Below are 12,694 nucleotides of genomic sequence, written 5' to 3'. Positions count from 1 at the left end.
ACATATGCAACCTTAAAGACAAAGTAAAAATATAGTTGGCTAATCCGTCGGTAAGACAAGACGATGAAGTATAGTAGAAAAAATGATGATAAAACCCCATTTATTAGATTACGGTGTGAAGAGACTCATCTCAAAAGAGTCATCCAATAGCTTATTGCTTATATGAGAGAAACGAAAATTTTGGTGCTCTTGCTCTGGAATTGTGTGTGTTAGTGTTATTATGTAATATATAATAATGTATATATTAACATACAACAACAAAATTGTCATACGCGATACGTGCATAAACTGTTTTGTGATCAATCAGGACACATAAAACGTGTTTTTATGTTTACACACCTTTGGCGTGTTTCAGTATAATAGTATTAGTAATATAATCAGTTCATGTATACACTCAACTTTTGCAAGCTATCTGCATAAAGAATTAGAAACAATTAAATACAAAAATAAGAAGTTCAGATTAAATTCACAAAGGGAAAAGTACAAAGTTCGAAGTGCACACACAATAAATCTCTCATTCCTGCCATACCTTCATCAGTTGTTTGAAGGTAGTGGACCACTACCCTCGAAAAGCTGGTGAGCGGATATGGCAGCTATAAGAGGCGTTACTGTGTTTACACTTGAAGAGACTAGAAGAGCAATCCACTAAACCACAATCCCTAGCTAATGCCAATATCTAAACAGAGAAAAATAAACATGTAGTTTGTATTACTATGAATCTTTTTGAGTCGAGTAGTGTTTAAATTTAGCTATATCGGGTTTGTTTAAAAAGCGAGAAATTTATTACAAGTCTTATGAAAACCTGAGAATGCCTTTTTACTTTCAAGTTTGGGTACGGTCCCGTACGGAGACTGTGGGTAATACTCTTGTGAAATGTGTATAGAAAGTGTTGAGATTTCAGGATGTCTATATAAGTTTGTTCGATACGAGACGACCAAGTCTCCTGGAATTCAATGTAGTCTTGAGAAGTGGAAAATGTCGTTAGAGACATTTTGGTCTATGCTGGATAAGGATATGAATCCTATTTTGGTCGAGGGATTATAGGGTAAGCAGGTTCAAGCGTATGTATGGTAAACTAAACTGGGGGTAGATATGGCCGACCATCCACATCAACCACCAGATGATTCCTTCTGTTTTCAACCGCGGGTAGATATGGCCGTAATATATAGTCTGAACATAGAGAACAAGTGTAGCCAGTGCATACACCATAGCCGTGAAGAATTGTACCGGAAGTCTAGCTATATGTAACATCATTTGGAATACATTTGCTCGACACCATCCGTTCTAAGAGACTAACAGCTTTATCCAATTTACCCTTGAGACATAGACCATGAATAAGCGTATTATAAGTCACCTCATTAGGAACACAACCCTTAAGAAACATATTATCAACAAGCTTTGTCACCCGTGTCAAATCCCCTTTCTTGCACAACCCATCAATCAACACATTATATGTAACCGGACTCGGTGAACATCCCTCGCTCTGCATCTCATCCAACAGTAAAACCGCTTCATCAATCCTTTCCTCCTTACACAACCCATCCATCAATGTACAATACGTATACCCATCAGGCAAACACTTTTTCTCAGGCATTCCCCTGAAGACCTCAATTGCTCTGTCCACAAACCGTAACTTGCAAAGAGCCTTAATGACCAGATTAAAACTCAAACCATTAGGAGAAATGTTCATGTTCATGTTGGAATTCACAACGTAATCATAAAACTCCAATCCACGATGATAAAGACCCTCGTTTATAATCACATTCAGGACAGAGTTAAAGGACTTAACACTACGTTTGCAGTGAAACTCATCGACCATTCTATGAAACAAGTCTACAGCTTTCTCAGGCAAATGTGCTTTCCCATAAGCTCTAAAGACAACAATGAAACTATGCTCAGTAATGACTCTGTTCTCTAATCTAACTCGACTCAAAACCTTCTCCACCGAAGCAAAATCACCTGAATTGGCGTAACTCTCAATCATTGAAGATAAAGTGGAATCACCCAACTTGGAGCTTCCGATGGATTCTAGGCTTCCGGAGAAACAGAAACAGAAGAAGAGAAGGGGAGATGAGTAATAGAGAACTTAACTGGGTAACTCGAAAGGATGCGACTTTGGTTGAGGAAGTAGCTGAAGAAACTGATACGGATTGGGAATGGGCATTTGGGCATCAAACTCTTGAGGGTTTTTGCTTAAACCCTTATTTTTGGGATTTCAAAGTTTGATGCTTTCGCGAGAGAGAGAGAGAGAGAGAGAGAGAGAGAGAGAGAGAGAGAGATTGCTACTCTTATGGCACTCTCTCTGTTGTGGGTTTGAAAGAGACGGGTATGGAGCTGGAATACGAGTTTGGATCCTTGAGAGTTTTGTTGATTTGGGTCACTTAAATTGAATTGAAGATGCTCACAAGTGACAACCCAAAAAACAATGACATTATTTTTCGCACTAGAAAAAAAAATTTAATCATGTGTAATTAAATTTGTATAAATCATAATGTCCACGTATTTTTTTACCAACGAAAGAGTTTTATTTTTGGCATTTTCATTTCAATGAAAGAATCAGAGGAACCACTTACGTACAGTACTATTTATTTAGTCATGTAGAAAGTACCAAAAAAAGAAAAAATTGAATAATTGTAGATTTTGTTTATCTTGACAATTAATTTGTGGATTGACTTAATCACTTTATATAAAGTGTGATCCTATCAAAATATAAAAAGTTACAAAATCATATCGCCATTATGTCAAAGTAAACTTTCTACTAAATTTAGTTAACTATTTAATATGTGTAATTATATTTTGTTTAAATGAAAATGCCAAAAATCTACAAGAATTCAATTTTTTTTCGGGTTAGATTAACTGCAAAATCTACAATAATTCAATCTTCTCATTTCTTTGTACTAATTACTTAATTTTTAAGTCTTTTTTTTATACTTTATATCTCTAGATTTTGTAATTGACTACTTTCTCTTCAAAGAAAAATCACCACCAGTCATAATATATATATTCAAGTTCTATATTACTTGAATCCTTTTACCAATTCTCTTTTCGTTGGCCTCTCCTCCTCTCTTCTCTATCAGGTACGCCTCTCTTCCTCTCTCTCGTAATTGACTACTGTTTTAAATACATATTTTTTGTTTCTTGAGTATGATAGTTGGTTACTATAATTCAAAGAATGATTTGAATTTCGCGTTTATGTATAGTTGCAAGTCTAAATCATGAATTAGAGATTGTTCTATCTCGATAATGAACTGGTGTAATATTTAAGATAGTTAGAATAAATATATATATGATTAATTAATGTATTTGTGAAAACCATTTTAAGATTTGAAAATTCTTATGTTCTGACGTAGAAAAAAATAAGGTCGAGTAAATTTTTTTTTGATATATATATGAAAACTGTTTATAGTTTAATGCATGATGCATGTCCATCTTATGATGAGTCTCGGTCGTGGACTGGTGAGAAGGTCGAGGTACATTTAACATTTGCTATGGTCTCCACTCCAAATAATAACATGGACTATATTCCTACAATTTTTAAATATTTTCTAAAAGAAATCATTGGAAAAAAAAAAAACTTTCTTGCCAAAACTAAGAGATATGCATCCTGCTTTTGGTATTCATGTAACTAGACATAAGTCTCCCTATTCTGATACAATTAGATTTCATGTAGTGAATTCTTACATGAAAGATTTATTTGTGTCGTTTGCATGAAATATTCTTTGGTGCATGAAATATGTTTGTGTCTGATTCAATTGTACGTTATGTTTTATTAGTGTCATTTGTCGTATTATGTCACACAATTATGAAATATGTAGTCATGATAATTTCTAAAAATTCGATTAACTTATATACATGAAAAGTAATTTTCTTATTTCTGGAAAACATAACAACTTTGGTTTATATATTATAATAGTCATAGTCAATTATCAACAAAGATATTTTGATAAAGTAAGTTAAGAAAAAATATTAGTTTTTAGTTATTTTTCTCTTTAAAATAATGGTGTGGTTTCTAATTAGATCAATGATATCAGTTTATTGTTAAGTTCCTCAAAAAAAATGTTTTGCATGAGCAAACAATGTTGGTAAACGCCAATAACTCAATGGTTCTCATTGAGCAAATATAATCGCTCTTCTGAATTCTGATTTGCCTGCAGGTGAAATCAGGGAGGAACATATATAATTTATCTTAGTAGAGACATTTAGAGATTCGGCCATTTTGTTTATTTTACTTGCTCATGCTAGCTATTCTCCTCTATATGTTAAGAGATTCTATTCTTGCTCTATTTTGTAAAGCTCTTCAAACTTTTAGTGGGCATTTATCAGTTTGGTACATGCATGGTTTGGTAAAACACAAAACTTTTGGGCCATTAAATTTTTCTCATATACAAAGAGGGATAGATATGGTAATCTAGTTATAAGAATGTAGGCCAAGCTCTAAATTATGCTTATATTTTGCTTAAAATATGAGCATAAAGATCCAATACTGATCTCTTTCCATTTTGCTCAATGACCCAAGATCTCATTTTCCTTCTTGCTAAGGCTTTAATATCTACAGTGGGAGAAGATTGCAAGCTAGAGATCTTATCGTGAATGAAAATGGCAGTCTACAGATTGATTTATTATCATGACGAAACTCATTTGTGACCTCAACTAAGGCTCGATATACAAAGAGGGATAGATGGTAGTCTGATATAAGGAAGTAGGCCAAGCTCTAATTTATGCTTATATTTTGCTTAAAATTTGAGCATAAAGATCCAAAACTCTCTTTCCATTTTGCTCAACGACCCAAGATCTCATTTTCCTTCTTGCTAAGGCTTTAATATCTACAGTGGGAGAACTGAGAAGGTTGCAAGCTAGAGATCTCATTGTGAATGGAAATGGCAGTCGACAGATTGATATATTATCATGACAAAACTCATTTGTGACCTCAACTAAGGCTCGGTATACCGCTATTTGAATGAGGGAGAAAACAAAATATATGGTCTGTGACCGAAGAGAGACGTGGCATCAAATCCAGTCAGATTCACACCATAAGTTTGACCGGAGAAGTATCTGTTTACCAGGATCAGCTTTCGAGAAACAAAAACTCTAAGAGTCTCTCCCTACATATTGAAAATGCCCAAGATTATCCTAATGCAAATTCACCAATGTTCAATATTGTTGTATAATGGGATTGATGCCAAAACCAAAACATTGTTTTAACTCACAAATAAATTTCTAGCCAAACCTGCCATCAAGATTCTCACCATTCACAGATATTTTTTGTTGAGTTGCACGTCTTCTCTTAAATATAAGCGTACGACTGGGAAACAGTAGTGTACTCTTTTAACTTTTCTTAAATTTCTAAAAATCCATAAATCACTCTCACACAAGTCACAACTGACAACCCAAACTCTATATTCCTTGTTATTGTTTTGTTGTTTTTAAAGCCAAAAAAAAAATGAAGTTTACATTGTTTAAAGCCACAGTCAAAAAATTTACAAGCAATTGTCCTGCAAAAATACACCGTAACAGTCCCAACCAATCATCCACAATATTTTCAGGTTTATACAAAAATAACCATTCACTAGTGTAGAGGGACATGTGCACATACATTAATTTAGGTTAGCAGTTAGCACCGATCAGTTTAGACTCAGAGATAAAAATATTATGTATAATAATTTAAATAAACTAATGAGTTTAAAATTTCTATATTTAATTAATAAATAATTTTTTTACGCAACACGTGCAAGAAAATTCATTTCTTGATATCCCCGATTGGTAATCGGGTTTATTATACACCTATTAAATTTACCAAATTCTTCAAAATGTATAAAGATATATGGTTTATGATTACAATATCTCACATTGGAAGTTGAGTAGTATTTTAAGTGGTATATATAAAATATGAGTTTTTCCACTCATTATCAATTGATTTTAAGTTGGAAGTCCACTATCTAAATGATATCAGAGTCCGGTTCACACACGCTCAACCCAATCAACAATCAGTCCAATTTGGTCCACCGATTCTTTCTTGAACATACCGAGATTAATGCCTCGAAGAGCCCTAATACAATATCCCATATTAAAAATTGAGTATGATATTAAATGGTATATATTAATATATAAGATATAGATCTCTCAATTCATTGTCAATTATTGGTTTTAAGTTGGAAGTTCACAATTTAATATAAAAGAGTTAACTCTTTAACAACAAATAAATGTCCATGGGTGGGTAGAAAAACATAAATCAAAGTTGTATTTGATTACTTTGATCACAACAGAAGAAATGTAAACAAAAAAAAAAATGTTTATACAAGTTTACAAAAACATTAGTTGTTTGTTTACCATATGTTGTTGATTTATGTATGTGTAAATTGTGGCTTTCTACTGCCATTAAAAGAATACCACAAAGTGTTTCTTGTCAGTGTCTACACAAACCAAATTGCTTGCAAGACATATACAGTCAACAGTTGTCTTATATTGTGTCACACAATTTATAGTTATGGATCGCAAATTAAGTTCTTAAATATCTCTTCATTCATGATTTCTCTTGCTCTTCAAAAATGATGTATGATAAAAATTGCAGTCACTTAACTAATCCTTTTTTTTCTGTTGTGTTTGTTAATAATTATAAGCAGCTCACAACCGTTTCTGTCAAGAGATAATAGATAACTTAATTCCCTAGTTATGACTACTTCAACTAACGTAAGTCTTACTTTATTTTATTTTGAAATCTTATATATATGATTTTTATTATATTATGCAATTATAAATGAAAGTTTAATCTATTTATGTTTCGTGTACAGGGAAACTTTATCATCCGGATGGAAATGTTTCCTCGTTTATTGGCGTGTCTCTACAATGAAAATGTAGCAACAATGCAGATGACAGAAGACTTATGGAAAAATGTTCATGAAATCTTCAATTATGTCCCTGTCTATCAGTTAAAATTAATATTAGCAACAAAACCAGAATCCGATATCACGATTGTTAAAGGTTTGCATAACGAAACCAAACTGCCACTTCTGTATGCATGTTGGAAAAAAAGCAAGGTATGTGGACGTTAAACTTTTTATGCGGCGTAAATCTATTATTTTGATTAACTTCAAAATTATATATATATATATATATATATATTGTGGTTTATTTTGGAAAATGGACGATAAATGGTTAGAACTTATGGGCCCTGTGAAAGATCAAGGAACCCACGGTAACTCTATAAATTGATACAATTAATTTTAACATTAAATTCCAATATTGCAAGTAACAAAAAATCATTAACAGTTTATGGTTTTACTAATTTCTTTCTTTCACAGTTGTATGTTGGGCACTTGTCGCAGCTGAGATGGTGAGTGCTATAAGATACCTCAAGAAGTATGACACGGTGAAAACCGAATACTCTCTACAAGACATAGTGGACTTCACAAATCCTGAAAAACGTGCTCAGAAAGGAGGACCACACTATTGTTATCCATGGTATGTGCACAAAGGATTAGAATACGTGAGTAGAGCTGGGATCCAACGAGAAGAAGCTCGGCCATTTCATCGGGACCATTGTGAAAAGGATGTACCTCCGCGTAATCCTGTACGACTTGGTTACATCCGCGAAGCGGTACAACTAAAGACAATTGAAGATGCTCTTGTAGTTTTACTTGAACATCCAGTTGCAGGCGGTATACCTCTTTTCAGCCCAGAATATGCAAATATCAAAGATGTAAGGTTTTTTTTTTTTGTTTGGTTTTAGTTTAAATACAACGATGTAAGTTGTATATTTAACATACTAGCTTCGTTTTATATTGATGTTAATTAATTTATGATTGCAGGAATTATTCCAAGGTCCCACTGCTCAGCTTTCAACATTCACGGGCATGCACGCAGTCACTATAGTAGGTGCAAACGAAGAAAACGGAGAGAAATATGTTCGTGTTCGATCTAGTCATGGCAAAACAATTGGTAAAGATGGAAACTTGAAAGTTTCCATTGAAATAATGATTGTGTGTCTCACCCCTCCTGATCCTGGGTGTGTAAATGACCCATTCTATCCATATATGTATTATCCATATCCACAGCCTCTTCTGAGTGGATTCACGTATCCAACGTTGCTATCCAAGGAAGAAGAGAATGTTCGAAAGAAGAACGAAACATGTCCTGGATCATGGATCATTGATATTGATCCTCCTGATTGAGTCATCAATGTGGACTCCCCTGACTCTTGGGTTATTGATATTGACCCTCCCCATATCATGAACTAATCGTTGATATGAATTATGAATTCTGTAACCAAATGGATATTCTATTACATTACTTATTTATTTACATGATAGCTTTGCGGACAAGTTATTATATTATTATAATATGTTATTTGTTGGCCAGACAACATGATTATTTTATCTTGTTGGCAGTCTTTCGTTCAGCAAAATAAAATGGGTTTTAGGCTGGCATAAAAAACCGAATAAGTTATTATTTTGAGCCTCTTATAATTTTATAAGATTAAAGTGTGTACTTTTAAAAAATAAGAATTTTTAGAAGGTTAATTATATTATTCTTCTCCAATGGTAAAAACTCTTATTGGGGTTTTCATTTTTGAAAAAAAATGAAGCTGGAATACCCTTATTTTTGGGATTTTTTTTTCAAAGTTTAATGCTTTCGAGAGAGAGAGAGATGGAGAGATAAGCAACTCTCGCTGTTGCTGATTTGAAAGAGAGGATGGTGATGATGGAATACGAGAGTTTCGATCAATTGAGAGTTTTGTTGATTTGATTTTGACTCACTTCACTCTTATCGAAGAAGAGATGCTTTTGTTGTTCTTCGCAGTAGAATGGTTTTATTTCTTTTCGTAAATTACACATTTTACCAACGACTTTTTTTTTTTTTTGGCATAGAATGTTATTTTTAATTGATGAGAGGCTTGAGTGAAACCACAAAACAAGATGTGATTTGTAATTACAATAACTAGAAATAATCTACAATGTACGATGAATGATGTATGTGAACAGAAACGTCTATTTGTACAATGTCACAAGTGTCAATTTATACTTGTACAAACTTTCGGTGCCAATTTTTACTTATACTCAAATAAAATTCAAATTTCATACCGAATTATAAAAAAGTGTCTATTTCATAGTCAAAATCAACAAATATTAGTCAAGAGCTAACTCAGATGACACATATTAAATGAAGTGGCATCGTATATTAAAACGACGTCGTTTTGATGTTGTAATTTTTTTTTTTTTTTTTTAAAGTAAGACTCTAGATTCGAACAAGGGTCCATCAAAGATTGAATCGAAGCTTTAAACATATGATCCAACAGCTTTATTCAGATTATCGGGGAACTTTATCGTTTATAATCATATCCCGTGAGAATCTCTCTCCTCTTCCTCTTCTTCTCTTTCTTGGCATCATTAATGGCTGCTCCACCGTGGTTCATTCTCCATCTAGATCCGCCTCTGTTGGTCCAATTGCTACTTGATTACATTCACCGTGGTTTCCTAAGATTTGATTTTTTAACTTTTTGATTTTTTTAAAGTTTTGAATTTTGGAGATTCTATGCTTTTCTTTGATCACAATCATCATCACTAGGGTTTAGTTTTCCAGTAAAAATTAAGGAATGAGGAAGCCAAAATTATGATGCCATTAACAATGTCAAGGAAGAGAAGAATAGGAAGAGGAGGGAGATTCTCGGGGTGGATATGGATAGCCCTGGGCATATAATCTGAAACCGAACAAACCGCAATCCGAATTAACCGGTTTGGATCGGTTTCGGATTACCTGTTAAAACCTATCGGTTTCTGTATTGATTGTGAATCGGATTTTAGTTTTAAACCGATCCGAACCGAAATCTGATCGGTTATCCGCTAAACCGAATATACAGTTAATTTTTCTATATACTTGGGTTGAATTGGTATTATTTTTGGGCCTTGTTAGAAGCCTAATAACTATAAATGGATTGAACATGTGACCAAATTACCAGAAGGAGGAATATGTGACCATGAGGTTAGGGAACATACGCTCTAACCATCTGAGCTGTTCCAACTTATTGATTTTACCTTCCTAATGATATATATAAGGGTATCAGTTTCAGTTTGGATATTTAAAAAAAAAAATAAAAACCGATCCGAATCCGAACCGATCCGGTCCGAAAAATAGCCGGATTCTAAACAGATTGTATATATCCCAATCCGAAAAATCTGAAATCCGAAAAATCCGAATGCCCAGGGCTAGATATGGATATAATTATTAAAGTTCCCAAGTATACCTAATGAGTTTGTTGGATCAGATGGTTAAAGATTTGTAATTACAATAACTAGAAATAATCTACAATGTACAATGAATGATGTATGTTAACAGAGGCGTCTACTTTCACGCTTTAAAACAAAACTCACTCTTTTTTTTTTTGCTTAAAACAAAACTCCCTCTTATGGAAATATATATTCAGAACTCTTGTAAAAATTCTGAGACCTTTATTAATCTGTGGACCGCATATGTATATCCGCTGGCTCTTCTGGTTCTGCATATGTTTTTGCAATTGTACTTTCTCTTACTTGTATGTTTTTGCAATTTTACTTGTATTTTCCATTGAGGGATTTTTGAGAAATTGTTTTGATGAATAAGGGTATGAGAGATTACTGTCCTATAATAAAGTGACATTTGGCTGTTAAAATATACGTTAACATAAACTCTGAATTATAGTTTAAACTTTAAAGGAAAAGAAGAAAAAAAATCTTTACAAATCGATTGAGAAAAAAAGAAGACAACTAACTTAACAGCAAAAAAAACAAATTGAAAAATTTATGATGATATTTGGTCTCTGTAGCTCTTTTTTTTTGGTGAAGATAGTTTTTGGGTTTCTTCTTCTTCTTGGTTTTTGCGCAAAGCAAATGGTCATCTCCCTTTATATATACAAAGAATATCTTTTCAGCACTTGTGAAGATGGTCTGTTGTCGAATTATGGTTAGGTTTCTTTGCTTTTCAGTTGCAGTGAATGCTCGATTTCCTCCTGATTATGATAGCACAGTAGATACGGTCCTTTTAGTTGTTCGACAGATTGGATACCCAGAGGAACATGTGAAGAGTTGGCAAGGGAATGATCCTTGTGAACTGTTCGGGATCAACTGTCAGAATGGTGTCATCACTAGTATCACCTTCATCTCATTGAACATGACCAGGTTTATCTTCCCACAATAGTTTTTTTTTCTTATATTTTGCTTGTAATTAGCTTTTTTTTTGCATATGTTTTGCTTATATTTTATCTATTTTTTGCTTTGAAACATAATGATAACTTATATTTTGCAAAGTTTTTTTTATAAAGAATAACTGTTCAAAAAATAACTCAAAACTTAACACCAAAGCTCTTACCTATGATCAGAACTCAATAAAGATATTTATTGTCGTAGCACACATTTGCTATTCCTATTTACAATAAACATTTTATTTTTAGCCTATCATATCCATAACCAACTTTTAAGAATGTCTTGAGCTACAAACTATTGGAGGAAGTTGGGGTTGCTTGCTCATGCAAAAGTCAACGAGCTCAACGAAGAGATCCAACATCATTGATAGGTAGCCAAACTGGCAATTCACTGTTGCACCAGAGAACTCGCACAGAGACCAGACATGAGTTATATTGTCTTTGCACTGACTTCACTCACAGAGTCACAGTACATTGGACGACGCCTAGTGAGATCGAAGAGGACAAATATAAGACGATACAATTTCAGAGATCATAAAGGGATATGAAAGGAGCGTGAGGTCAAGGGAACCACCAGCAGCATCTGCTCCTGATAGTATCTCACTCAATATCACTCAATATCTGTTCAGTCTTTGGTTTTGAGAGAGGTAAAGTTCTCATATCCCAGTGTCAAGCTTTGTTATGTCTCAGTTCTTGTTTTTGATTTTCGCTTGTGATCAACTCCAATTTTTACAATTTTATTGTTTGTTATATGTTATGGGTCTCTAGATTAGATTTAGATGTTTTCAAGTATATATATTAGGTCTTCAATTGTGGTCAAAGTTTCGTCATGATCTCTGTTTCAACTGGATTTGTATTGACTAAGTCATGCAGCAAACAAAGCTTTAGAAACCAATTTGATGTGAACTCTTCAGAGGAAAAGAGATTGAGTGTGATATATGTGATACTAGGATTTTTGTGTCTCCTATCCTAGCAGGTTCAATTAACCTCATGTGCTGTAGTACTTAAGGTGTCAATCCAAATGGGATGTTGCTAGCAATCAAGATGCAATCAAGGAATCACAAGTCAAGCCAATTCAAAAAGAGTGTTTTTTCTAACAATCCTAGAATGACAAAAATGCAAACAGAAAATGTGTTCTGGAACTAGAAACGAGAATGCAAGACAAGAAATGAAAATTAATAAAAACAGAGACGAGTCTAAGCATGAACTAAAAAGCAAGAAGCGAAACAATCTCAGGAATGTAATATCAATCAAAAGGATAAAAGTCCTAAGGATGGGAGTAATTGATGTCGGTGGAGTATCCTAGTCTATAGAGTGTTTAACATGCCACAAGCAATCTATCCCTAAACAATGAACATCACAATTTAGCTAATCCAATCTCTTGGTAAAAGCTACTCAGACTCAACCACTTCCATACCTAGCTCTCGCTAGAGAAACGTGGTCGAGCAGGCATGACAAACAAGTTCATTCACGTCAACAAACATCCTAGACAACTAATCTCTTAGGCTAGGAACGTAAGTCTCT

The 12,694-nt window shown here is 33.6% G+C and overlaps 2 protein-coding genes across 2 annotated transcripts; one reads left to right on the top strand and one right to left on the bottom strand.

Moving 5' to 3' along the window:
* Positions 1,235 to 1,984, bottom strand: LOC104733463 (pentatricopeptide repeat-containing protein At4g20090-like). The gene has a single exon (XM_010453042.1). The coding sequence runs from the start codon at positions 1,982 to 1,984 to the stop codon at positions 1,235 to 1,237; it is 750 nt and encodes a 249-aa protein (XP_010451344.1).
* Positions 7,138 to 8,168, top strand: LOC104733462 (cathepsin R-like). Its single transcript, XM_010453041.1, has 3 exons — positions 7,138 to 7,192; positions 7,299 to 7,696; positions 7,806 to 8,168. The coding sequence occupies exons 1-3, from the start codon at positions 7,138 to 7,140 to the stop codon at positions 8,166 to 8,168; spliced, it is 816 nt and encodes a 271-aa protein (XP_010451343.1).

Source organism: Camelina sativa, chromosome 12, assembly GCF_000633955.1.
Source record: "Camelina sativa cultivar DH55 chromosome 12, Cs, whole genome shotgun sequence".
Taxonomy (NCBI): Eukaryota; Viridiplantae; Streptophyta; class Magnoliopsida; order Brassicales; family Brassicaceae; genus Camelina; species Camelina sativa.
The sequence above is the reverse complement of the archived record's forward strand: the minus strand, read 5'-3'. Positions and strand labels throughout refer to the sequence as shown.

Excerpts from the sequence above, each read along its gene's own strand:
- LOC104733463 (XM_010453042.1), bottom strand. The coding sequence starts at position 1,984 with ATGATTGAGAGTTACGCCAATTCAGGTGATTTTGCTTCGGTGGAGAAG.
- LOC104733462 (XM_010453041.1), top strand. The coding sequence starts at position 7,138 with ATGGACGATAAATGGTTAGAACTTATGGGCCCTGTGAAAGATCAAGGA. Across the intron at positions 7,193-7,298 it reads GAAAGATCAAGGAACCCACG|TTGTATGTTGGGCACTTGTC; the intron begins GTAACTCTATAA and ends TTTCTTTCACAG. Across the intron at positions 7,697-7,805 it reads AATATGCAAATATCAAAGAT|GAATTATTCCAAGGTCCCAC; the intron begins GTAAGGTTTTTT and ends TTATGATTGCAG.